Raw genomic sequence first — 27,606 nt, 5'->3', positions numbered from 1 at the left:
TTGTCCCCTCTTGGTCATATCTGTGGCTTAAGGGCCTGATAATCGCCATTAAAATGGGTGAAGGCGGTCAAAAGGTACAAACTTCTGGTTGTAAGATAAGTCTGAAGGATGTAACAGGCAGCATGGTGACTGTAGTTAGCAAGGAAAGTGAAAGGAAGTGTTAGCTGCTCAGTCGTGTTCGACTCTTGTGACCCCGTGGACTGTAGCCCACCAGCCTCCTCAGTTCATGGGATTCTCCAGGCAAGAAGACTGGAGTGGGCTGCCATTTCCTCCTCCAGTAGTTAGCAATACCGTATTGTATGTTTGGAAAGTTGCTAATATTGAAGATCATAAGAATTCTCACACACACACAAGTTTATAACTATAGTGATGGATGTTAACCTGATTTATTATGGTAAACATGTCCCAATAGAGACATACACCAAATCCTTATGTTGCATACCTAAAACTAATACAATGTTATATGTCAATTATATCTCAAGTTATTTTTTTTAAAGACTGTTCTAGAAGAAATGATAAACTGTTTACAGCTAGATTAAGCTGTTTTCAGCTAGTTTTGCTTCAAAGATTGAAAAAAAGCTTCACTGCTTTGCTTGGTTAGTAACCTGTCGGTCACTCATCGTTCATAAAGCACTGTAGTGTGGCAAGGTGGGGAGTGGTCCCTGTGTGTTAAGGGGAGGGATTGGTGCTTTAAATGGTATCGCAGGTGGTAGGTATGATGGAAGCATACGATAGGAGTGTTATAGAGACTTTCTGGAAGGAAGGGGGGACGGGACTTAGTGTCTGAGGATTTGAAGGTGTAAAGAGGGTGTAGGGTAGCTGAACGTGTGGTCAGGAGGAGTGAGGAGACCTGCTCCGGGGAGCTGGGAGTCTGGGGTTAACAGTGGCGGGGTTGATGGAGAAGAAGCTTCAGCGCTGGGCTGAGGCTGTGGACCTGGCCCGATGGGCAGCAGGGAGCCCCCAAAGAGCTTCAGGCAAGAAATCAGAGTTCTAGACCTACTGATATCAAGGCAGGGCAGAGTACGAATTCGAGTATCAGGGAAAAGAGGGAAGACATTGACGTCACAGTCCAGAGCAGGGTGGCCAGACTTTTATTATTATCACAAACTTGTCAAGAAAATAACATTTGAAACTGACACAACAGTGTGAAGCAATTATCCTCCCATTAAAAAATTACAATTTGAGTGGTGGTTGCCAGGACCTGGGAGGACTTAGGATAGAGGATTAGTGTTTAAAAAAAAGAAAAGAAAAGAACATTTGAGCCCCTTTGTACAAACATGTATCTGCCTGCCTGTTGTTGTTCAGTTGCTCAGTCGTGTCCAACTCTTTGGACCCCATGGTCTGCAGCACGCCAGGCTCCCCTGTCCTTCACCATCTCCTGGAGTCCACCCAACTTCATGTCCGTTGAATTGGTGATGCCATCCAACCATCTCATCCTCGGCTCCCTCTTCTCCTGTCTTCAGTCTTTCCCTAGCATCAGTCTATTAATCATTTATTAATTAATCTATCTCACACTTCTGTACACTGAATGCGTTATGAAGCAGTTACAAAATATAATTACACAAAAAAGAAATGAATAGAAATGGAAGGTCCAGTGTTTCTGTCCTGCAGCCCAGTGGCTTGACAGCCTCATAGAAGAATGCCCCTTGGGTTGCTAGAGTCTCACACAGACTCAGGGCATCTGAATGCTGGGAGGCAAGGTCCCAAATAAATGCAGCCTGGCATGGGAACAGAGAGGAAGGAAAAGTGAGAGAGGCAGTTAGCACAAGCAGATGGTGAGGTGTCACTGGCTGGTCACCTTAGAAAGGAAAGAAGATGCAAGTAAGAAAATAAGAGGGCAAAACAGTGGCGTGTTTTAAGGCTGGGTAAGTGAATTGGTGATAGCCAACGAAGGAATGGTAGGAAGGTGGAGACTTGGGCAGAAGTCTTCTCTCCCCCTTCATCCCTCCATCCTTATTCCATTCTCCTTTCCCTCCCTTCCTCCTTCCTTCCTTCCCTTTCTGCAAAGCTGGGGGATCTATACATGTGACACGTTGATTGCAGGGGAAGTGACCCAGAAGGGGCGTCCAGGCGGCAGCGGAGATGTGGCTTTGGAGCAGCGACAGGTTGGGCCTGACTTGGGGCCAAGAGTCCCTGCATCGTGATTCGGAGGGAAAGAGGTGACCACTGGAAGCCAGGGGCAGCCAGACCCGAGGGCCCGGTGTGGAGCAGAGAAGGGCAGGGAGGAAGGGCAGGGCTACCAAATCCCTGGGCATTGCACCCCTCAGCTCCCTAAACACGCCCCAGAACCGAAGATGGAAGCAGATTTGGCTGTTTCAGAAACGAAGGCCTGGGGGGACTCAACCTGGAGCAATTACGAGCTCTGAGTGGGGTGGGGCGGGGGTGGGGAGGGGCCTTGGCTGGAGGTGACCTTGGTGTTTTCTCCGCAGGATAAAACACCAGGTTTGACACTGACTCTTCACTGAGACTTCCAGACTTCTTCGAGCTGGCCTGAGTGAATGTCATTCTCTTCCTTCGTGGTTGATTCTTCTGACCTTTGCTGATGTAACATTTTTCTTTTCTCCCTGGATGCTATTTCAGATCAGGTTTTGCTCCTGGCGCAGAGAAGGGGCAATGTGTCTTCCTAGGGTTTTGTGGCTAGTCAAGGGGGTAAACTTTCACCTGCAGTGTCTGGTAACAGCTGCGTCCCTGGTGTCTCCTTAGGTGGCCATCAAGGTCATCGACAAGAAGCGAGCCAAGAAAGACACCTACGTCACCAAAAACCTTCGGCGAGAGGGGCAGATCCAGCAGATGATCCGCCATCCCAACATCACCCAGCTCCTCGATATCTTAGAGACGGAGAACAGCTACTACCTGGTCATGGAGCTGTGCCCCGGGGGCAACCTGATGCACAAAATCTACGAGAAGAAGCGGCTGGAGGAGGCGGAAGCCCGTAGATACATCCGGCAGCTCATCTCTGCAGTGGAGCACCTGCACCGGGTCGGGGTGGTCCACAGGTAAGGGCCGCGCCGAGATGCTGGCCACCACCTCTGGGCTGGGCACACCGTGCCGTGCTACAGTGCAAGCCAAACAAGGCTGAGTCCATCCTGGCTCTGTCCTTTAAATAGTTATGTGACCCTAGCCTGGTTACTTGACCACTCTGAACCTCAGTCTCTTCTTCTGTAAAATGGGGATAATCATGATCCTCATCTCATAGTTGGTATTAAGGGAAATGAGTTATTATATGGAAAGAACTTGAACTATGTTTGGTATGTAATAGGGGCATTTTAAGTGTTGGCTGCTCTTGTTATTATTATTTCCAAAACAATAAAAACTCTTGCTCAGGTGCCCGAAAGAAGCATCAGGGTTAAGATGGCATGAGACAGTTTGTTAGCAATGCTTCATGGTGCTTTCACTGTGTTTGCTCTACATATGCTAGTTGCCCAATGGCTGTTTTATTCAATGGAATTGAATCACTACATGAATTGTGAACTTGCCTTTGAAAGTGAGGCTTGTTCCCCATAAGCCAGACTAAACTTGCAAATAATTATGAAAAGCAAACTTTTTTTTTTTTGGAATAGCTTGTTCCCTCCTGAGGAGGAGCTTTGCAAGCAAACTGAATGGAGACAGAACTCTTGGCAGTGTTGCTGTTGGTGGTGGGGGCCGACTTTTAGTGCTAGACTAAAATAAGGTCAATGCTGCTGCTAAGTCGCTTCAGTCATGTCCGACTCTGTGCGACCCCATAGACGGCAGCCCACCAGGCTCCCCCGTCCCTGGGATTCTCCAGGCAAGAACACTGGAGTGGGTTGCCATTTCCTTCTCCAATGCATGAAAGTGAAAAGTGAAAGGGAAGTCCCTCAGTCGTGTCTGACTCTTAGCGACCCCATGGACTGCAGCCTACCAGACTCCTCCATCCATGGGATTTTCCAGGCAAGAGTGCTGGAGTGGGGTGCCATCGCCTTCTCCGAAAATAAGGTCAATAGAATATAGTAAAATTTAAAAAAATGAAAGTGTCCTCTTTTCCTCCCGAAAAAGTGTTGACTTCATCAGTAAATTCATACTTCTTCCTTCATGGAGTTATAATTCATAATTACTCTGGGCTGTTGAGAAAAATTAGGGCTCATGTTTAATTGATTCTCATTTAAAAAATCAAGATCAAGGAATTATATAGATATGCACACACATATGTTTAAAAATTTTGTATTGAGATACAGCTCACATCCCATTAGTTCTCATTTTAAAGGGTGCAATTCAGTCATTTTCAGTCTATTCAGAGTTGTGCAACTATACTCACTGCCTTAATCCTAGAATATTTCCATCACCCCGAAAAGAAGCTGGGTGCCCACTGGCACTCTGCACTCCCTCCCCTCCCGCCAGGCCCTGGCGTGAGCACTAGTCTTCTTGAATCCGGACACGGTAGGGAGGTCTTGGTGGAGGGGGAAGGGAGACACTGAGGGGAAGTCCCAATCTGGATTGGGACTCACTGGGACTTACTGTGGGGAAGTCTCTGGTACCGGGGGGGGGGGAGGCCCCAGGCTGGGGGTAGGGGGACATAGAGGGGGCGGGAGATCAGGACTTGGGGGGAACTGGGGGGAGGGGGAGGTCCCGGGCTTTGGTGGGACCTGGGGGGAGGGGGGAGGTCCCGAGCGGGTTGGGGGGAGGTCCCGGGCTGGGGGAGGGGGCACTGTGGGGAGGTCCCGGGCTTGGGGGGGACCTTAGGGGAGGGGGTAGGTCCCGGGCTTGTGGGGGAACTGGGGGGTGGGGGGAGATACCGGGCTTGGGGGGGAACTGGGGAGAGGGGGGAGGTCCCGGGCTGGGGGAGGGGGGCACTGGGGGAGGTCCCAGGCTTGGTGGGGAACTGGGGGGTGAAGTCCCGGGCTTGGGGGGGGGGCCGGGGGGATGGGGAGGTCCCGGGCTGGGGGAGGGGGCACTGGGGGGAGGTGCCAGCCTTGGCCAGGCCCTATTCAGGCAGATCATTTCCTCACTAAGGTAAGAAAATCTCTCCATGTACGTATTTTCAGTCAGACACACTGTCGGCAAATCACGGTTCATCAGAACTCTTTTGAGTTTCGACCAGCAAGGAAGGGAACATTCAGAAACTGTAAGTGGATAACCCTGTTTTTGGCTGTTAACAACCCCCTTGTGCAACCTGCGGTGTCAAAGCTCTGCCGCGACGGGGGAAGTGATGATCGGAGGATGCCTGGTTTGGTGATGACGACGACAAAGGCAGAAACCTCGCGAATGAATCAGCTTGGGTTACCCGCTCCGCTGGTCGTGGAGGAAAAGAGAACTGGGGGTGGAGCTTTCCGAGGGACTCAGGGTGTTATTACTCGGGTTTCATGCTGTCAAAAATCAGATGCGCCCTGGCTCGGAGCTTCGGGGACAACAAAGGGAAAGCCAGTGAAGGCTGTGCACTGCTTGCTGGCCCCTCCCGCAGGAAATTCTCAACAACCCTTTTAAAGTAATTTTAACAAAATCCAATCCCTCTCAGTGCAATTACTGTCAGAACGTCAAAGGAATGCATTTAATAATGTTTTGATAGCAACGAGGGTGCGCTTTTTCTCTCTCTGATCTCCGGCGTTCCGCCTCGTTCCCTATCTCTTCTGAAATATATTCATCAGCCAATAGTGGCAAAGGCTCAGATCTTTTGAAGTTAGGGAAGGTTGGAAATACAGGTGTCGTTTTGGAGGAGTTCTTCATTTTCTCCTCTAGAAATCCCGTTAATGAGTGTCAGCGCACGTGGGCACAGGTGATTAGGTGGTGGAGACATCACAGGAAACTGTTTCCAATATATTCCTGGGTGGCTATATCTGCAATGTCTTGAATTTTCAAAGGTTTTGACTGTCTCATTTCTAGCAGCCATAATCCGGTAATACACTGTAGCCTTTTTTAATGGTGGAGAATTGTCTCCTTTATGCTGCAGAGGTGGAATGAATTCGTAAATTATTTCAAGGTTCGGCTTCCCTGGTGGCTCAGATGGTAAAGAATCTGGCTGCAATGTAGGAGACCTGGGTTTGATCCCTGGGTTCAGAAGCTTCGCTGGAGAAGGTAATGGCAACCCATTTCAGAATTCTTGCCTGGAGAATCCCATGGACAGAGGGGAGCCTGGTGGGTTACAGTCCATGGAGTCAAAAAGAGTCAACGCAACTGAGGGACTAACATACACGCATATTTCGAGGTTAGAGTTTTCAAATGAGGAAGAGAGTTTAGATAGCATTTCAGAGACTTCCTGGTGTCCCCAGCGGGAAGATTTCTGAGCAAACAGATTGGAGCATCCACAAGGATTTAGGATGAATTTTGGTGGCTACATTATGTGATTTAAAGGGCTTTAGGTGATGTATGTTAGAGGCTGCTTTAAAAAGCATAGTTCCTGATGAGTCTGATACTGTATCGTCATATCATCATCAGCTTAATGCCTGGCAGAGCCCTCATTTCCTGTGAAATTAAATCTAAATAGTTAATTATCGATCCAGAGCTATTTAAATATCTTTTAAAGGAAGTGGATCTTTAGAAATCATGTTACTATTACAAGTAGAAGGGAAAAAAGGAAACCAAACGTCTGTAAAGCAGATTTCCTTAGCTGGCAGAGGACTTCATTTAAAACTGAACCTGGGCTTCCCTGGTGGCTTGGTAGTAAAGAATCTGCCTGCCAATGCAGGAGACATCAGTTTGAGCCCTGATCTGGGAAGATCCCACATGCTGCACAGCAACTAAGCCCTCGAAACGCAACTATTGAGCCTGTGCTCTAAAGCCCGTGAGCCACAACTACTGGGTCCGTGGTGTAATTACTGAAGCCCAGGTACCCTAGAGGCTGTGGTCCCCAACAGGAGAAGCCCCGTCAGTGAGAAGTCCGTGCATCACAACTAGAGAGTCGTCTCCTCTCGCCACAACCAGAGAAAAGCTCTCACAATAACAAAGGCCCAGCACAGCCAAAAATAAATTGTTATTAAAAAAAAAAAAGACCTGCCATATACCTTTTGTGTCATCTGCTGCAACAGTGTGGTTGTTCACTTATGCAAAATTAGAATGTGGACCTCACATCTTCATTACACCCTCTGAGGACTGCCTGAGATAACTTTGGGTTTAAATTCCAACAAGGGTTTCTTTTTTCCCATTTTTCTTTTTCTCAACTGGGCTCACACCAACATCTGATGATTTTTCTATCATACAAAAAGTGTCGACCTTACCATCCATCATCAGGAATGCCAATTCTGCCGAGAGGCTCATTTGAGATTCAACTGTTCGTTCAAAATAACAAAGTCCAATCAAGCCGTACAGACAAAACATAGCCGGGTAACACAATACCGCCATCCCTAAGCAGGAAGAGACAAGCAGGACTGGGAGTGAGAGAGATGCGTGATCAAAGGGACCAGGCGCCCGTGTGTCAACACGTCTGCTCCCAGAGCCGTGACCCCAGTCACTCATCAGGGCTGGGAAGGGGCCTTCTGCACTCCGAGGAATGCCGGGCAAGAGAGGGGACCCTTCTTTGTTCTCGTGAGCCTGACAAGAAGCAGATCCCACCAGTGCTGATGGGGTTTTACGAAGTTCTTTTACCTTTTTGGTTTCCTTTGGAGAGGGGAGAGAGGGGAAGGCGGATGAGAAAGGGGTGACTTCTGCTTAACTTGTGGGGAGGGGGCTGTTGGAGATCCCAGGGTCTGAGCACATATTTGGAGACACTGGTTATATAGATCAAAGTTTCTTTTGTTTAATGGGGACTGAGAAAACATGATAAGAAATGTGGGATTTCACAAAGCTCTAGCCTGACAAGTTGGGGTGCACTGTGGTCAGTGTGTGGATTCTAAGCCAGACTGCCTGTATCTATGTTCCGGGTCTACCACTTAAAAGCTGCACTGGGCAAATCTCTCAGGCTTTTGTGCCTCACTTTCTAGAACTACACAATAGGGGTAAGGGATTATCCACTTCATGTGCTTGTTGTGAGGATTAAATGACTCAATTCCTGTAAAGTGCTTAGCTCGAGACCCTCGGGAAGTACTGAGGATATGTATGCTGTAACTACCACTGAGTCCACCTCATTTGTTTTATCTGTGGAGGCCGAGTTCTGTGCGTTCAAGGCCCCAGAGCTGTCCTCTGCTTGTGTTTGTTGCTTGGTCGTGTCCGACTCTTTGCGACCCTGTGGACTTATACAGTCCATGGAATTCTCCAGGCGAAAATACTGGAGTGGGTAGCCATTCCCATCTCCAGGGGATCTTCCCAACCCAGGGACTGAACCCAGGTCTCCTGTATTGCAGGCTGACTCTTTACCAGGTGAGCCACCAGGCTCTTGAAATCTTTGGCTGAATTGTCTTCCTCCTTCAGGTCCCAGCTCAGAAACTCACCTCCTCCAGGAGTCCCTTCTCTGGTCATAGACTCCCCAGCACCTTCTATTTTGTTTTCCAAATGCTTTTCGAAAGATTGTTGTTGTTCAGTCGCCAAGTTGTGTCCGACTCTTTGAGAGTCGGACACAACTAACTCCTTCACTAATGCCAGGAGCTTGCTCAAACTCATGTCCTTTGAGTTGGTGATGCCATCCAACCATCTCATCCTCTGCCACCCACTTCTCTTCCTGCCCTCACTCTTTCCCAGCGAGTCGGCTCTCGAATCAGGTGGCCAGAGTATTGGAGGAGCTTCAGCTTCAGCTTCACAAAATAACTGGCTTGTTTCCTCTCTGTCTTTTGCACAGACCACCATCTAACCCAGCGCCCAACCCAGTTCAGACACAGTAAGACTCTGTTGGATGAGTGAAAGGAAATTGAATGAATGCAGTTAGTGTCAGAGTTAGCACTGGGATGGAAGCTTTCTGGTCACCAATTCATGTTCTTTCTGGAATGTTCCATATTCTCTGTAGAATTTTAAGGGAGTTTCTTCATTGACTTCATACCACTTTATTTAGTTTTCAGGTCACATTTTGTCAGGTGGCATCTTTTTAGCGAATGAATAGCTCTTCCATTTTATGAGCAGAATTTGTTTCTGGAGCATTGTAGGAATTCAATAAAGGTTTCATTTTGAATAAATAAATCAGGTACATGCTTAACACATTATTCTTGCAATTAACCAAATTGCTCATCTTATAAATAAGTCAAAGATTAAAAAATCATCTGGTTTTTAAAAAATTATTTATTTTTAATTGGAGGGTAATTGCTTTACAATATTGTGTTGGTTTCTGCCATACAACAACATGAATCAGCCATAGGTATACATGTGTCCCCTCCCTCTTGAACCGCCTTCCCACTTCCCACATTTAGTTTTAATACAGTGCTTTTGATGATAAAACCTAACTAAAAAATATACAAAAAAAAAAAACCAAACAAAAAAACTTGTTCACTGCAAAATGCCTGTTGCCTTGGGGAGTTATGTGCTTTTCTTGAATGCTTTATTCTTAGCTCATTACCAAAATCCATCTTGTGGCCATCACTGCAGGCACAACTTTCTCCCCAAGACCTAGTCCTCTCTGAGTCTGGTCCAGGCTCCCCATCTCCTGTCTCGGGCCCCTTCAATCTGACCTTTCATTTGCCTCCCAAGGTGGGAAAGATTAAGGGCAGGAGGAGAAGGGGGTTGGGTACAGAGGATGAGATGGTTGGAGGGCATCACCAACTCGATGGACATGAGTTTGAGCAAACTCCGGGAGACAGCAAAGGACAGGGAGGCCTGGCATGCTGTGGTCCATGGGGTCGAAAAGAGTCAGATGGGACTGAGCGACTGAACAACTGTTTGCTAATCACCAAGGGGATCGCTTATCTGAAATCTGTTTCCGACTCTCCTCTTCCCTGTGTCTTAGAACCTTTAGCTTCATCGTCTCCCCTGGCCACACCAGCGTCTCACCTCGTATCTGTCAGTGCTTGTGCAGCTGGAAGAGGCCCGTTTTTGTCATCTCTGCCTGTCAATCGGGCCTGCCAGGTGGCCCCTCTTAGGATACCATTTTCCAAAGAATCAGGAGCTCGGAGTGACTCTTCCAGGGCGGCTCAGCAGGTCCGTTTGCAAGCCCCGGCCTCTGGAGCATGTCTGCCCTCCTCTCAGGCTGCCGTCCTGGCCCAGGTTCGCCCCCCTCCTCCACACTAGGCCTTTGCCAGCTCTCCCCCATCCCCTTCCCCTGCAGCCCTCTGACCTCCTCTCCCCTCCCTGGCAGCCTCTGCTTATGCCCCTCTGTTCCTCCCCTTTTGGAGAAGGCAATGGCACCCCACTCCAGTACTCTCGCCTGGAAAATCCCATGGATGGAGGAGCCTGGTAGGCTGCAGTCCATGGGGTCGCTAAGAGTCAGACACGACTGAGCGACTTCCCTTTCACTTTTCACTTTCATGCATTGGAGAAGGAAATGGCAACCCACTCCAGTGTTCTTGCCTGGAGAATCCCAGGGACGGGGGAGCTTAGGGAGCTGCCGTCTATGGAGTCTTACAGAGTCGGACACGACTGAAGCGACTTAGCTAAGCAGCAGCAGTAGTTCCTCCCTTTCATCTTGGGTCTTAGCCCGGAATGGCCCCCACGGGCGAGCTCTCTAGAATTCCTGCCCCCCAGTTTAGGCCTGGGGTTTGTTAGAGGCCTGACCTTCACTGCCTCGTGAGGTGAGGCCCCATCATCCTGGTATTTGGGAAGCATGTTTTTGCATGCGCACACAGGCACACATAGACACAGAGATGTGTGCTTGCACACACACGCACTCTCATGCATGAGCGTGTGTTCCCCTTGAAAGCCTATATGCACGCACACTCCCTTGCCCTGTCTCCCCAGCAGCTGCACCTCCCCTCCCCCAGGGCGCCCCAGGACCCCCTTGTTTGTTATGGCAACAGGGTCCTCCCCTCCACCCCCGGGTCTGGGAGGGCAGAGTTCCCCGTGGCCTGGCTCCAAACCTTGGAGATTACCATCTTGAAAGGGATACCTTTAAAGGAGCCTTTGGGTGGGTGGGTGCGTGGAGGGGGAGGGATGCCTGCTAGCCTGTGGGCGAAGCTTTAATTGTTAGTCAGGCCTGTTGGAGCTTGTGCTTTTGAAATAACCCAGAACAAAGGACTGGTGATTAGGGCTCTCCCCTTGGGTCTTCCTCTCAATCTCTAGAAAAATGCCTACCCACCCCCCCACGCCCCAACCTCAAACAGTGTAGAGAACTGGACCCAGTGCTGCGTCGGCGCGGCAAGGGTGGGGGAGTTGTGGGATGGATGCCATGAGGAGCCCCACTGGGCATGTCTCCTGGGACTGCAGTCATCAGAGAAGGGCCGAGAAGCCTCTGGGTTGTGCTCTCTTGCGCGGGCGAAGGGCCTCCACTGACTGCTTTCCTTCGCTCCCAGGACACAGCGTTCCCACCCCAGCCCCGCAGCACTGTCCTGATAGCCGGTTCCACCACACATGCCCTGTCCCGTTTCTTACTTGTCCTGAGTCCTCTTGGAAGCCCTATTGGTCAAGGCAAAACCAGTTCCTATCCATTCAGGGACCACTTTCTTCCCTTCCCCGGGGTTTTCAGTAACTTTCATACCACCTGCTGTCAGCTGACCACAGAGAGGAACTTGTCCCACTGCGGGTCTGGAGGAAGAGCCCTCCATGTCTGTCTCTTCTCTGCAAGGTGGTTGATCCCATCAAGGGCTGTTAAATGTGAAACTGAGTATCGCCTTATGTCAGGTGCAAACTGGTCAGCTGTCAGAACCTTCTCTCCCATCTCACAGACCTGACACCGAACACAGACAAATATTTTGCTCTCAGGATGGAGCTAAAAACCATGCTTTTCACATGCACCATGGGGAGGTTTTCTGGTTTACAGAGGCCTGCCAGTGTGTATATATATATATGAATCTGCCTGCAATGTGGGAAATCCCAGTTTGATCCTTGGGTTGGGAAGATCCTCTGGAGAAGGGAATGGCAACCCACTCTAATGTTCTTGCCTGGAGAATTCCATGGACAGAGGAGCCTGGTGGGCTACAGTCCATGGGGTTGCAAAGAGTCAGACATGACTGACTGGCTGACACACACACACGGTACATTGTAATATACTAACACTAAAACTTTGTGAATAAATTCATCCTTTTAATTTTTAATTTTTTTTTTGGCTGTACCACATGGCTTATAGGATCTTAGTACACCAATCAGGGATTGAACCCTAGCCTCCTATTGTCGAAGTACAGAGTTCTAACCACTGTACCATCAGGAAATCCCCTCATCCTTCTTTTATTATTCAAGAAGTTATCTTTCAATTTTTGGCCTCATGAGATTGTTCATGGTCTTTAGAGTCATTGTTGAGTAGCTGGGCAGAGGGTCTGAGTGGCCCGCTGTGCTGAATGGACTCATAATTAACTTCAGGTGGTAAGGATGCTTCACAGGAAACATCCTCATACCATTCCTAGTACTGATCTTATAGAAAAATATCCAAGTGTTACTTAAAAAGTTAATAGACTTAATTTTTTAAAGGAGTTTTAGGTTTACAGAAAAATCATGCAGAACTAGAGTTCCCACTTCCCTTCCATGTGTTTTCCCTATTATTGCTATCTTGTGATAGTATAGGACATTGGCTACAATTGCTGAATCAGTATTGACGCATTATTGATAACCAATGTACACAGTTTACATTCGGGTTCTTCAGGGCACATGGTCCATTAGGATGTTCTTTGTGTTGTACACTGTATGAATTTCGCAGATACGTGGTGCCATCTGGCCACCACTGTAGTGTGCAGAATAGTTTGCTGTTGTTTAGCTGTTAAGTCATGTCTGGCTCTTTGTGACTCGGTGCACTGTAGCCTACCAGGCTCCTCTGTCCTTGGGATTATCCAGCAAGAATACTGGAGTGGGTTGCCATTTCCTTCTCTAAGGGATCTTCCTGACCTAGGGATCAAACCTGAGTCTCCTGCATTTGCAGGCAGGCAGGTCCATACAGGATAAATTTGCCGCCCTAAAATAATGTGTTCTACCTGTGCGTTCTAGCCCTCCTTCTGCAACCTTAGGCAACTGGTGATCTTCTCCTTGTCTGTAGTTTTCTCCTCAGAAATGGAATATTTCCTGCCATATCACTAAGCAAAGGATATCACGGTCATCAGTAATTGCAGCCACCATAAATGGTGAGCTGGTGAGCCCTGAGGGAACCCAGGAAGGAAAGAATACCTGCCATCTAGTAGCCATCAGACCATAGCCACTCCCCGCAGTGAGCCCTGAGGACCCTCAAGAAGTGAAAATACAGGATCCTGGCCCCTGAGAGCAGAAGTGCACATCAGAGGAATGAGTTCAGTGAGGCCAGACTCTTGCTTCTTACCATACGCTGCAAGGTGCTAAATTCCTTAACTTGGGACAGCTGGTTTTCTTTAATTTATAATAATCTTTTGACGTTCAGACTACCTGCCTTTGTTGCAAAACTTCTACATAACCTAGCTCTCCTCCTTACCTCCTGGGAGCAGTTCCTTCAGGGTTATTTGAGATATTTCCTCCTGGGCTTGAAGTCCTAAAAATTCCTGCCGATTAAAACATAACTGTCAACTTTTAAGTTGTGAACATTTTTTAAATCTACAGTCTTTCAGAAGGTCATAGAGTTGGAATCATAGTTTATTCAGACAACCTTCTTTTACTTAGAAACATGCATTTAACGTTCCAAGTTCAGTCACTGGGTTGGGAGGATCCTCTAGAGAAGGAAATGGCCACCCACTCCTGTATTCTTGCCTGGAGAATCCCATGGACAGAGGAGCCTGGTGGGCTACAGACCATGAGGTCTCAAAGAGTTGGACATGACTGAGCGTAATAATTAAATTTTAATACTTTCTGGTTTTATGACATTTCTCCTATTTTAAAAGTGGGCCTTTTTTTTTTTTCTCTTCTGCATCTTCTCTAATTTTTAGCCTTTCATTTATATTGTTCTTTTAATCACTGTGGTTGGTTGTTCCTTGGTCTTTTGTGGCCCTGGAGTTATCCAGCTTAGTTTTATTATTCTTGGCAGTCGCATTCTTTGACCTCACCTCTTTAAGCTGTTTTTCTTCATAATATTTGTTCTGAACCAAATTTCTCCTTTAATGCGTTCGTGTGGCTTCCATGCTTCCCAGGGAAAGAGGTTTAATTTTGCTGGAAATAAACTGTGGCCCTCTTTTAGATTAAAATAGTGCTGCTGCTTTATAATCAGTTTTCACAGAATTCACAGTTTGGACCGTTGTTGGCACATTGTTTTGTGAGTCCATGCAAGTGGCTGGGAATTACCATATATGCTTGAATATAAGGGTAAGACATAGTCTATCATTTTCAGAAAGGAAGAAGTGCCTTACAGAATGCTTGCAAAGTCTCTCATAGTATCAGGGCACAATCTCCATTATTTTCAACAGCAAAATGCTAGTTAACCTTGACCTGACTCACCGATGGCCTTGGAAACTCTAGAAGTCTGAGGGAACCAGTGGAAAGGGAGGTGACAGCATTTTGCGTGGCTTTAATAACAGCTGCTACAGGGATATGACTCTCAGTGGTGAGAGTTTGTGAGTCCACTCTAAAATCAATTGACTCAGTGGATAATTTATAGAGATTTTAAATGGGCTCTTATTATTTAAATGGCTTGGGATAATATTTCCAACAAGCACATCACATACAGATTTGAATGGGCTTTATCTCAAACATCCAGTCAATTGAAAGGTCGCTTTACACTGGAGACTCCTGCTCTTGCCTGCCACAAGCCTGAATGAAATTGTTTCAATAAGATATGAGGGCGTGGGAACAATATTTCTAAAGTAATTATGTTAAGAAGATAGTATATGTTCTGAAATAGGATGGTGCAGCTTCATAGATAAATAGTGTCAATAGTCATCTGATCATTTCAGTGCATTTCTAAAAGTTATATATTTGTGTTTTTCAAAAAACCTTCCGAGGGGCAGAGTCTTCCTATTGGAAAAGTGAGGAGGATTGCCTTATATGGTGGTAGTGGGAGGAGGTTACCCTGCATTTGGACATAGATGACATCTTTTAAAGACTGGTACAGTTTTTTGAATGTATGGTTTTATTTGAATCGAAGGGCATGTATACAGTTCTTCCCATTGGTGAATGTGTATGGATTTGTTGTTGCTGAACTGCTAAGTCGTGTCCGACTCTTCTGAGACCCCATGGACTGTAGCCTGCCAGGTTCCTCTGTCCATGGGATTCCTCAGGCAAGAATACTGGAGTGGGTTGCCGTTCCCTTCTCCAGGGGATCTTCCCGATCCAGGGGTTGAACTCGAGTCTCCTGCACTGCAGGCGGATTCTTTACCAGTGAGCCACCTGGGAAGCCCGCGTGTGCACTGGGGACTATCTATTTACCTTCCCCAGCTGCTCGGTTCAACACAGTCTCCCTTCTCATTCAGGTATTCAGCCTTAAGGCTACGAGTCATGGGTCAAGGATTCCAGTTTTGAAATCCAATGGTGACTGTTTGGAGCTCCCCTTTCCCTGCACTCAACTCCTTAACTCTTGTCATCTTGAAGTGCTGCCCTTTTCTCATTCCTATGCCAATACTTGCCTGACTGTTCCTTCTTAGCTGGCTCTGAAGGTCCTTGTTCCTGCCAGCATGTTGCCGCCTCATTTTCTGCCCTCTCCCTGGGCATCTCATGTCCTTTGAAGGCTCAGCTTCCTCCCATACTGAGGTTGAAAATCGGGAGTCTGTAGGCTGGATCTTGCCTGTAAGGTTGGCCCATGCGCTGTGGTTGTTATTGTGAATTTGTTGCCAACGTTGAAAACCTGGGATTGAATCCAGATTTCTGGCCACTCTTGGAAGACGGGATGAAGTGGCAGTGCTGGGACCAAGTTGTAAACCCCTGTCCCCAGGAGATGGGACACAGATGGGGCACTTTGGCCCCCGGGGCCTCCAGAGTTCTAGCAAGTGCTGTTCCCCTCATCTCTGCACTTCCAAGAAGTGCTATCAGTCACCATTTTTTTTTATCATGACCACAATCTTCTAGTCCTAACAATAGAGATAAGAGGACAAAAATAACTCTTTTGGCTGTGTCTGTGTTCAGAAGTGTGAACATAAAAGCTGGACCAAGAATGCTGTGTTTCAAAACAATGGAAAAAAGCATTTCGTGTATATATAGAAGGGAACTGTATGCTCACACATTTAATGTTCATGGTGTGTCTGAGCTGACAGGTTGCAGCTTAAGGTGCTCATGATCACTGACATAGATGGCTTATACCTTCACCCACGTTTTTTCCTTCTGGAATCCCAAGTGATCTCTTTAATAATGTAGTTTCATTGGTATTTACTGGGTTACGGAATGTGCAAAGGTACTGGGGCAGAGTGGTAAGCAAGGCAGAATGTTTCATACCTTCAAGGGGCTGACAGCTTGTACAGATACCACCAACCCCTCATACTCGGCATGGCCAGGAGCATGTGTCTCCCTCCCACCTCCCAAGTTATCTCAGTGTCCATGATCAAAAGCCACTCATCGTCTGATTAGCCATCTTCATCCCATCTGCAAACTTAATTCTCTTTGGTTATGTAATGTTTATATATGCAAGGATTAGAACCCTGACATTTTTGGGGTCTGTTTTTCTGTCCACCATAACAGCTGCTTGCTAAATAGTTTATCATCCTTTGCCAATTTGTGGATGACTCTTGGGCTTCCCTGGTGGCTCAGCTGGTAAAGAATCCGCCTGCAATGTGGGAGGCCTGGATTCTATCTCTGGGTTGGGAAGACCCCCTGGAGAAGGGAAAGGCTACACACTCCAGTACTCTGGCTTGGAGAATTCCATGGACTGTATAGTCCAGGGGGGTCGCAGAGGCGGACATGACTGAGCGACTTTCGCTTCACTTGGGCTCCAAGCATGGAGGTTGTAGGACTGATAATCATATTTTCAATTAAGAGAAAAAAAAAAAAAAAGAAACTGTTTGCCTGAACATTCCTTACTCTGGCTGGTTTTGCTCACCATCTCACAAAACCATGGTCCCGTTTGTATTTTCTCGGCTGTTCTAGCAGCGCCTGTCTAGAATGATGTCTTCTACTGTCTCCTGGTTTTATTAACTTCTAAGTTTCAGCTCTGGCCCCACTTCTTTTGGAAACTGATTGGTTCTGCCCTCCTTGCTCTCTGTCTTCTCTGAAATCCTTTAGCTTTTTGACTCTGCAGCAATTACGTATATCATGTTTCATAAATATTTACTTATTGATTGTGTGAGTTTTGGCAACAAGCCTTCTGGGTTGGTTCAAAGTGGCTCTCAACAGTTCGTTTCCCGTCGGAAGCAAAATGTTATTCCACTGTTTCAAGTGCTTATCTGAAATGTTGTATGGTTTTGTTTGTTTCAGAGACTTGAAGATAGAAAACTTGCTGCTAGATGAAGACAATAATATCAAGCTGATAGGTATGACTTTTTTTTTTTTAAAGCAAGATTATCCTTTAAGTGCTGTGTTGTCAATTCTCAGTTATTTATTTCTGACTTTGAAAATTACCATGGTCTATTTCTAATCCCCAGACAATACTTCTAGCTCATCTCCTTTTACCTGCAACATCTAAGCATGGTTTTGAATAATTGAAACATAAAACATGTTCTTAGGAATCTTCAAACTTTTGCTTCTCTGTTCATTCAGATAGAGCTGAACTTGTGGAGGGGTTCTTTTTACTTGAATTCACCTGAAATCTTCTTAAGAAAAGGGGAACATAGTTTGGTTCAAAGATGCTACTCTTAGATTGACCATGCTTTATTCCACTTTTCAGTGAATGTAGGGGCACTGAAATAAGAGGGAATGCAGCTTACCTCCTCTTTTTAATGTCTTTGCTTTAGTCTTGTCGTTCCGGATGATGGTACAGAGTGAAACAGAGGGCTGCTTTAGAGATCTGTGCCAATCAGGAGGAAATTCCAGGGTGGAGTGAATCATAACTGATTCACCACTAAGGGTCCGTAAGCGAATTCACCCCATGGCTTCTTCTCCAGAAATATTCTACTTTTGTTTACCTGTGTGGTTGCTCTTGGCAAAATCATAGGGCATCATGTCTCCACCCAGACGTTAGCCTCATCTTTTACTCCTTTCTTTCTTTTCTCACCCCAAGTACAGGTAATTTCTTCTGCCTCGGGGGCTTGAAAAGACTTTCTCTTAGAAGAAAAGAGAAGGATCAACAGACCTTTGTGAATTTTAGCTTTTGTACCCAAGAAGGAAATTTTGTTTCGCAAATGCTGAAAACCATCTCCAGACTCTCTAAAACACATCATTCAAATGACCAGTTATATTCCTTGGGATCCCAGATGGCTTCCAACCCAATAACAGGCAAGAGGCTGCCAGGGACTCCAGGCCTCTTGGCTGGGTGATTAAGCATCAGTGACAGGTGTTGATAAATACACCCATTATTAGGACATTAACAATTAAGAGGAAACCAATCCTCCCCCCCTGCCCGCCCCACGGGTTTTATAGGATGTATTTGGGTTTTATTTATTTATTTTAATTGGAGGATAATTACAATATTGTGGTTCTTGCCATAGATCAAGAGGAATTGGCCATAGGCATACAGGTGTCCCCTGCATCTTGAACCTCCCCCACCCCCACCGAATCCCTCCAGCTTGTCACAGAGCACCAGCTTTGGGTGCCCTGTGTCACACATCAAACTTGCACTGGTTATCTATTTTACGTCTGGTAATATATATGTTTCAGTGCTGTTCTCTCAAGTCAGCCCACCCTCTCCTTCTCCCACTGAGTCCAAAAGTCTGTTCTTTCCATTTGTGTCTCCTTTGCTGCCCTGCACGTAGGATTGTTGGTACCATCTTTCTAGATTCCACATAATATGCATTAATATACGGTATGTGTCCTTCTCTTTCTGACTTACTTCACTCTGTATAATGGGCGCTAGGTTCATCCACTTCATTAGAACTGACTCAAATGCGTTAGGATGTATTCTTAGAAGATTCTTGGATGATCAAATAATTTTTTTTTCTCCTTAAATCAGATTGTTTTACTATTGCACTTGAGTTGTCCTGAGAACCGGGTGCAACAGCCTTAAACAAGGCAGACTCTGGAATGTCTGCAGGATGTCTTTTTGCTCCTGGTTTCCGAAGTCTGCAGTATTAAACAAAGGCACGTCCTGCTGGGAGTGGGGGGTGAGGAATGGAGGCAAGGAGATTTCTTTGTGGGTTCCCTGAAAGGGTGACCTGGCACTTGTTTTTGGAAAATGTGTGGGGAACAGTCACAGCGTTGCCCTAAAGCTGCAGAGTGTGTAAGAGAGCAGGCGGTGTGAAGGCTGGGTGTCCATTATGGTATGAATTAGAGCACTTCACTCCCCTGCGCATTGTCTGTGCCGAGGCCGGCGACCCCAGCACAGTGTAGGCCACCACCAGGTGGTCCCCTCACCTGCCCAGCACCCCCATGCTGTTTCTGCCCTTCACTTTGCCTCTCTCTGCCCCTGTGTGTGTTTTCGCTTCTTTCTCTTCAAGCGATAGCCCTAGACAATCATTGGTGAGAGTGGAGAGTGTTGAAAAGCACAGACCTTTCCACTGCTGAGAAGATTCTGGAAGAACCAGTCTCTGTAGATAGTGGGTGCGTTTGCAAGCAGCTCACACCTTGGCCGGGCTTCCCCAGTAGCTCAGCGGTAAAGAATCTGACCGCAATGCAGGAGATGCAGGTTTGATCCCTGGGTTGGGAAGATCCCTTGGAGGAGGAAATGGCAACCCGCTCCAGTGTTCTTGCCTGGAGAATCCCCTGACAGAGGAGCCCGTGGGGCAGCACACAGTTGGGCGCGCATGAGCACACACACACACTGGCCACATAATAAACCCTCTTAGAGGAGACCTGTACAAATCAGATGAAGACACGGCAGACTTACATTAGAGCCCTTGAGATGGGTGGGGGGACCCTTTAGATACCAGGACCATTTTAGGCAGAGTCATCACCTCTCAGCTTGGCAGCTTCTGAACTGGTACCCAGGCAGGCATCGTAGCTCGTCTGGACACAGTGGGCCATGTCAGAAACCAGGGGTCAGGAACCAGAATTCCCAAAACAGCTGCAAAGGAGGCTTTCATAACTGGGTGTCCCTTTGGTAGAACTTCTCACTTGGCGCCTATTCTCTCCTGACCCACTAAACCAGACAGCCCTAACATACATGTGAGTGGAAAGATTCAGTATGCCATCCCAGAGGGCAACTGGGAACTGTATTTTGTTTAGCAGAATCTGCATTTCCTCATTTTTTTTCATACAGAGTAGGTGGGAGAAGAGGGGAGATGTTTGAGGCAAAGAAAGCCCAGTGTCCTAGGTGTTTTCTTGCTTTTGAGTTAGGCAATTTGGATCAAACATCCCTACAGCTGCCCTCTTGCAACTTGAAAGCCCTTTGAACCTTTTCTTCAAAGGAATTACCTAGTTGTTTATTCAAAGGTTGATTATGGCTATTACCATTTTCTCTTAACAGTTTCTCTTTCTTTGAAATAATCTGATATAAATAAATTTACTTAAGCCATGTAAGCCACAGTTCAAGTTAACTAGAATTAACTGGAATAAGATTTGATTTAATTAGGGTCCTTTCCCCCCTTTAAAAAAAAGAAAGCAGTCTGATGTTTTTAGTTTAGTATAATCATAAAGGGTAACAGCCACAACTTAAAACGATTTTGCATGTCAGTTTTCCAAGATAGCATTTGTTTGGGTGTTTTTTGAGATTCATTTCATAACTCTCAGAAAACTGAGTGGTAACTGGCGTATGTGTATACCGAATCTAATTGAGGCAGACCCGTGTGACATTACTGGGAGGTGAACTTCCCCCTAGTTTCACAATTCTAATTATAGGCGTATGTGTGAAATTTTAATAATTACAGTTGTGCATGTGAAACACACTAGTTATTTCTCCACAATATATTTCACATTAAACACTTTTGGCCAGGTCTACATAAGTCAGTTAAAATGTAGATTTTATCTTCTCTGTCCCACAGACCTCTACTCATTTATCTTTTTGAAAGTGTGCTTAAGACAAGGCAAGACGCCAGTGTTCACAAGCTTGCCTGGGAGCAAGTGAGGAATCTGGCCTCTTATTTCCCCCCTCCCCATCCCTGCCCTCTTTTAAGATCAAGCACTTAGTTGTAGCCCCAAATCAAGAGCTGAGGGAGTAAATTGAAGGAGTTAATGGAACCCTCGGAGATCAGGAAGTGAGACTTTTAGTTTATGGGTTCTCAGGAGACTGGGCCTCTAACATGACTATTTATAAAATTATTCTTAAAATGTTGGCACAGTTAATATGTTTATTCTAAGGTGCTGTCTCTCCATCTTACCATAGTGGGTGCTCTGTACGCCTTGATTTTCTCCTTAAATTTCCTTTGGGAAATTTTTTTTCTTTTTAGAGATTTTTTTTTTTTTTACGATGTGGACCGTTTTTTAAAGTCTTTATTGAATTTGTTACCCTGTCGGTGGTGGTGGTGGTGGTGGTGGTGGTTTCATCATTAACACATGTCCGACTCTTGCGATCCCATGGACAGTGTTGCTTTCTCTTTTATGCTTTGGAGTTTTGGCCACAGGCATGTGGGATTGTAGATCCCTGACGTGGGATTGAGCCTGCAGCCCCTGCACTGGAAGGTGAAGTCTCAACCACTGGGCCACCAGCGAATTTTAAATGGCCGTTCGACTGAAAGCTCAGAATCATTTTTCTACTCCTGACCCACCTCCCAGTTCTCCCACTTCAGTGATACTACAGAGTAGAGCCCTGAGAGCAGGGGCCCTCAGAGTCTCTAGAACAGAGATCTCCTCCTAAAACACGAATCCAAGAGGGCCATGGGCCCCCCAAAAGGGCCTCCTAGTGCAAGCTGGGCTGAAGGGAAAGCAAATAGGGCCCTTTTGTTCTCCTGTTTGTGAAGGCGGGAGTGGATGAGTAGGGAGCAGAGGAAGGCAGGAGGAGAGAGGTTAAGAGAGAGAAAACAAAACTCTCCCAAACAAAGAAGAGTCAGGTGTGTGAACAGGCAGCGCTCCTGGTGGGTTTGCCCATCCCGATTTGGGTTCTGATTTTTCATTCCAACCTTCAGCTGAAGAGTTTGGGTGACCTTCAGAGCCTTGATGTGTTTTCTGCCTGGATGAGGTTCTATTTAGAAATGTTCTTTCATTGTACAGCTTAACCCAACGATCGTAGGGGGGAGTGTTTGTGGTGCATCTTGACCCGTGGTGTGTGAGTAACTTCATGGACTCACAACTCTGCCTTCCCAGCTCCCAGCATGTTTTTTCTTTCATGAGCTTCTCTACAGCTTTCACAAGAGCCATGGCTTTGCAGGTGGAGACGTGTTAGCATGAAGGAAAAGAAGAAGTTAGATGTATGTCCTGCCAGTTGAGAAAGTGCAAGGATTTTTTTTCTCTCTCGATGTGGAGCCTGTCTCAGGCCACAGCCCCTCTCTGTCTGAGCCCGGTGGGCCGAGTCTTCTCTTTGGGGACCAGAACCATAAATATTTACACTGAAGTTCAAAGGAGGAGGCATGATCTTAATTCTCCACTCAACAAAGTTTGAGGAATGATATCAGATGAGGACCAGACACTAATTGCTCCCTAATGATCTGTCAGCTGCCCTATCTATAAAATCAAAAGTAAACAGAGCACAGAGGGCATAATGGGCCCAGCGTGGCTTTAGATGCACCGAGTGGTTCTTTCTTCTGCCCCCCTGCCTTAATCACCCAGGATCCAAGCAATGGATCCTTGCTAGGAGGCCATTTAGTCTACTTCTCATTGCTATTTTTCTGGCATTTTTTTTTTTTTTTTTTTTTCCAGCCAACGCTCGGCATTGTCTAAATCACTGGGTGTATTTTTCCCCCTCTCTTCAAATCACCATATGTTGCCTCGTGCATTGGGAACATTCTTTTTTAAGAGACTTGCATGCAAGGAAAACATTCAGCTGAAAAAAGTCAACTCTATCGGGTGGGATCGCGTGTCATCTGGGGTGACACCGACACCCGCCAGAGAATATGTCTTCCTTCGCCTCTTACCCCCTTGGCCACTTGGAAGCCAGCAGGCTGACTCCAACGACTGTTGGCTCATTTTCTCCTCCTGCCTGAGTCCTCGAAAGCAAGCAAGCCTGTCTTGTTTTCCTGGATGACTCATAACCCAAGAGTTAATGAAAATATGTTTTGGTTCAGCATACTTTTTAGCTCTCACTGGATTTGATTGCGAGGCCCAGCTAGAAAATATTTCCAGTTCGGCCAGGGAACCACCGCCTGACATTCTTCTGTCTTGAGACCCATATCCAGAGGTTACAGTTCACAGCTGCTGGGTTTCCTGGTGGATGCGAAATGATGTGTTAGCCCCAGAGAATGTTTCCTTTCCTGCTGCCTGCCCCCCACCTCCCTCCTTGTTCGAGTCCACGGTTTTCTACATCTGAGCCGGTTTTGTCCTCCTCTTCGCAGACTTTGGTTTGAGCAACTGTGCAGGGATCCTGGGCCATTCCGACCCGTTCAGCACGCAGTGTGGCAGTCCCGCATACGCCGCTCCCGAACTCCTTGCCAGGAAGAAATACGGCCCCAAAATCGATGTCTGGTCCATGTGAGTTACTGAGCTTCTAAAACGGCTCTCTTATGACCTGTCTCCCTCCTACTGTCTGCATGGTCCCTTTCTGAGGAGATAACCTTTGAGTGTTTAATGAGCATGGATTATCAGCTCTGGGATATATACACAGTGATTCTTTGGGGTTCCACTTTCCACCGCTGTTCTTTCTGTCGTTTTCCCACCAACTGCTCCAAGAGGCACTAAGTTTAAATTCCACAAGGTGCAGGGGGGAGAAGAAAACGACCAAGCACTTGCCAAGATGATTTTTGGTTTCATGAGTCACTCGTGTCCTTCCCTGCCTTCCATCAGCATCGGCGTAAATCCCAGCCTCGGGCCTGGCCCTGCACCTCACTGAGGGTCAGCCCACCTCTCCTGCCTCTTCACCCACTCCCCCCGCCCCTCCCCAGCTGCTCACGGTTCTTCACACAAGTTGTCTTCTGTTTGTCTTCCCCGCCTCTGGGCTTTGCAGTCGCTGTGTCTTTCACTGATGTGTAGTTGGCGTACAATATCATGTGTTTCAGGTGCACAACATGGTGATCCGACACTTATCTATATTGCGAACTGACCAGCGCAGGAAGTCTAGGAACCATCTGTCACCGTACGGAGTTACTGCCGTGTTAGACTGTATTCCCTATGCCGTACATTACACCTCCGTGACTTATTTATTTTCTAACCGGAAGTTTGTACCTTTGAATCCCTTCATCTGTTTTGTTCCACCTCCCACCCCACCCCTGGCCCCGGCCAGCACAGAGGAGCCTGGCGGGCTACTTGGGGTCACAAAGAATCGGATGTGACTGAGTGACTTCGCACGCACTTATGGATTATAGCCCGCCAGGCTCCTCTGTGCATGGGATTCTCCAAGCAAGAATACGGGGTGGGTTGCCATTTCCTCCTTCAGGGATCTTCCCTACCCAGGGATCGAACCCAGGTTTCCCACGTTGCAGGCAGACTCTTTAGCGTCTGAGCCACCAGGGAAGCCCCAGAAGCTAGAGGGTCAGTGCTAAAGTGGCAGAGGAAGCAAACAAGAATGTGAGTGAGTGAGGGGATTGCAGAAGGTCTGGTTGGAGGTTATTCAGAGGAACCAGAGACGAAATGAGAATCCGAGGGCACCAGAATCCCCTGAATGTTCAAGAAAGGGCCAGGTCTCCTTGGAAGCGCAGCTCAGCTCATTCAGCCGGGGGGGTGAGACGTTAGTGGGGGTCAGCCTCCGTTGCTGAGGCTCTGAGTCCGCTGTTTCCTTTGATCCTCAGGACCACCTGTGAGGCCGTCTATTACCCTTTTTCATGCAGACAGGAGGGTGGCTTGGTGGTTAGTGGGGCCCAGGGCCACGCAGCCTGTAGGCTGGGGAGCTGCGCTTAGCCCTCAGGGCTCTTCAACCCTCAGACTGAGCTCCGGGTTCCTCCCAGTTCTCCAGAGAATGTGAGAAGGCTGCCGTGTGCAGCAGGTGCCATGTGCAGAAGGTGCTGTGTGCAGAGGGTGCCTGTGTGCAGAGGGTGCCTGTGTGCAGAGGGTGCCGTGTGCAGAGGGTGCCTGTGTGCAGAGGGTGCCTGTGTGCAGAGGGTGCCGTGTGCAGAGGGTGCTTTGTACAGCTGACTCACTGGGGTCCCCTGGGGCAGGGGAGTGGTAGTAGGGAGCAGAGGCAAAGGGTGCTTCCTTTTTGAGGTGCCCTGGGTGATGTTACCAGCATTGCTACTCACAGACTCTCTTTATGCTGTGCCCAGATGGGCCTCAGAATCCTTCTCAACACAGTCCTCCAGGCAGCCAACCTCAGTGGATTAGAGTCAATACGTAGGTGAAATCCATTCATGCCCTCGTAAGTATCTGGCATGTCATCTGCCCATAATAGTTATTTACGTATGAACAGGGGCTTCCCAGGTGGCTCAGCGGTAAAGAACCCATCTGCCAGTGCAGGAGCCACAGGAGATGCGGGTTCAATCCCTCGGTCAGGAAGATCCCCTGGAGGAAGAAACGGCAACCCACTCCGATATTCTTGCCTGGGGCAGAGGAGCCACCTGACAGTCTACAGTCTGTGTGGGGTTGCAAAGAGTCAGACATGACTGAGTGACTGAGCACGCACGTATGCATGTATGAATGGGTGGATATGAAAGTCTGAGTCTATAATCACTCTTTCCTCAGCATTTAGGGAATGTATTTATGCTAAATGGAAAGCTTTGAGAGGAATAGTTTGTGAAACAAAAAAAAAAAACGAAATGAAACTGTTGTTAACTGTTTGTTAACCCCCTCCCTCCAAAAAAAAAAAAAAAACCACATGGACAATGGGTAGTCTGAAAGACCAGGGGTTCAGGGGTGTCACAGAGCTGTGGTGATAGGGACTGGGCCAGGTGACAGTGATCAAAGGGAAAGAGCTTGGAAAAGATGTGACAGTTTGCTCCTGGGGTCCTGCTCTCGAAGGGGCTGGACAGTACAGTGTCATCACTGGTCGTCATGGTGACGAAGCTCGGCCTGTATAGCGGGACCCTTTCTGGCCCATGACTAACAAAACAGGCATCTCCACAAAGTCTGGAACTGCTGGTGGAAGGAAGGAAGGAGCCTGTGGCTGTCAGAGCTGTAGGAGACCACCTGGCCTTATAACTGCCTGGGGCCTCTCCTGGGAACACTAAATCGGAGACTGATTCTTTACCTTGTGTGGAGAAATACAAAGGGAAATGAAGTGTATGGACACTAAGGGAGAAAGGGGGAGCGGGATGGATTGGCAGATTGGGATTGACACTTACACACGACTGATGGGTGTGTGTGTCAGTTGCTCAGTCACGTCCTACTCTTTGCAACCCCCATGGACTGTAGCTGGCCAGGCTCCCCTGTCCATGGGATCCTCCAGGCAAGAATACTGGAATGGGCTGCCATGCCCTTCTTCAGGGAATCTTACCTAACCTGGGATCGAACCTGGGTAGGCTGCATCTCCTGCATTGGGAGGGGGATTCTTTACTACTAGTGCCAAGGCAATGGCAGCCCACTCCAGTCCTCTTGCCTGGAGACTCCCATGGACGGAGGAGCCTGGTAGGCTGCAGTCCATGGGGTCGCTAAGAGTCGGACACGACTGAGTGACTTCCCTTTCACTTTTCACTTTCATGCATTGGAGAAGGAAATGGCAACTCACTCCAGTGTTCTTGCCTGGAGAATCCCAGGGACGGGGGAGCCTGGCGGGCTGCCGTCTATGGGGTCGCACAGAGTCGGACACGACTGAAGCGACTCAGCAGCAGCAGCAGCAGTGCCACGTGATGCTGTGTATAAAATAGACAACTGATGGGAACTTAGAGTACAGCGCAGGGTACCCTGCTTAATGCCCTGTGGTGACCTGAATGGGAAGGAGATCCAGAAAAGAGGGGATGTATGTGTACATATAGCTAATTCATTTTGCTGTACAGTAGAAACGGACGCAACGTTGTAAAGCAACTATAGTCAAGTAAAAATTAACTTTTAAAAAATGAAAATGAAAAGCACAGGCTGCAGAAGGATCCTAGGTCAGTATTAAGCTCAGACTTTGTTCCTGCCCCTTCTTCTGAGTCCCTGGACCCTGGAAAGGAATCCACGTTTAGCGACCATTTTAGATGCTCTCTTCTTAGTTTTGGGGCCCTGGGATTAAAATAAAGGGACTTGGGCCATTGCCATCTGCTGTGTCCACATCTGTCCTGTGGCTCCATCCAGGCAGAGGTGAAGCTTCAGAAGAAACTGCAGAAGAAGCAGAGATGCCCTGAGACTAGGATGCCCAGACCTGCGCCTCCCTCTTCCACCCTTGTTGCTGGCAGGACTGTGTCTGGGGCAGTGGGGCACTTCTCTGCTAACTTCCACTTAATTGCATTTTTCTTTTTTTTTCAAGACGATGATATGCAACTGAAGGTCTCTTGAAAGCTCTCATCAGGCCTCATTCTTGGTCATAATGCTGTCAAGCAATGTACACGAAAGCCTTTGTTAAGTGACTATGTAATTTACGGCCTCTGGGCTTCCAGTTGATCCTGGCAACCCTCTGGAGGCCCATGGAGGATGTCCAGGTAGACCAGATACCCCAGCCCCCTGCGTCCTTTGTTTTGGTCCCCAACATGGGGAGTCAAGGTGGAATAAATTCTCACCCTTGCTCAGCCACCAAAGACCATGTTTTACTCTTTCTAGAAACCAGGTTTTCCCAGAGCAACTCTGTGTTAGCTGACTCCCTGGAACATTCCCCAGGGGGATGAGACCCCCATGATCCACACCTCATTCACAGGGATGCTATAAACTAAAGCTTAAAAA

General features: G+C 47.5%; 1 protein-coding gene across 1 annotated transcript in view; it reads left to right on the top strand.

The window, feature by feature from the left end:
- The window catches only part of HUNK (hormonally up-regulated Neu-associated kinase), a 130,632-nt gene that overhangs the window by 44,483 nt on the left and 58,543 nt on the right, over window positions 1-27,606 (top strand). The window contains exons 2-4 of the mRNA XM_068982214.1: window positions 2,704-2,996; window positions 17,182-17,237; window positions 23,220-23,355. Coding sequence (XP_068838315.1) covers window positions 2,704-2,996; window positions 17,182-17,237; window positions 23,220-23,355 — 485 coding nt within the window. The remainder of the gene's footprint in view (window positions 1-2,703; window positions 2,997-17,181; window positions 17,238-23,219; window positions 23,356-27,606) is intronic.

Source organism: Capricornis sumatraensis, chromosome 1 (genome assembly GCF_032405125.1).
Source record: "Capricornis sumatraensis isolate serow.1 chromosome 1, serow.2, whole genome shotgun sequence".
NCBI classification, from domain to species: domain Eukaryota; kingdom Metazoa; phylum Chordata; class Mammalia; order Artiodactyla; family Bovidae; genus Capricornis; species Capricornis sumatraensis.
This window is presented reverse-complemented; position numbering and strand designations above follow the sequence as displayed.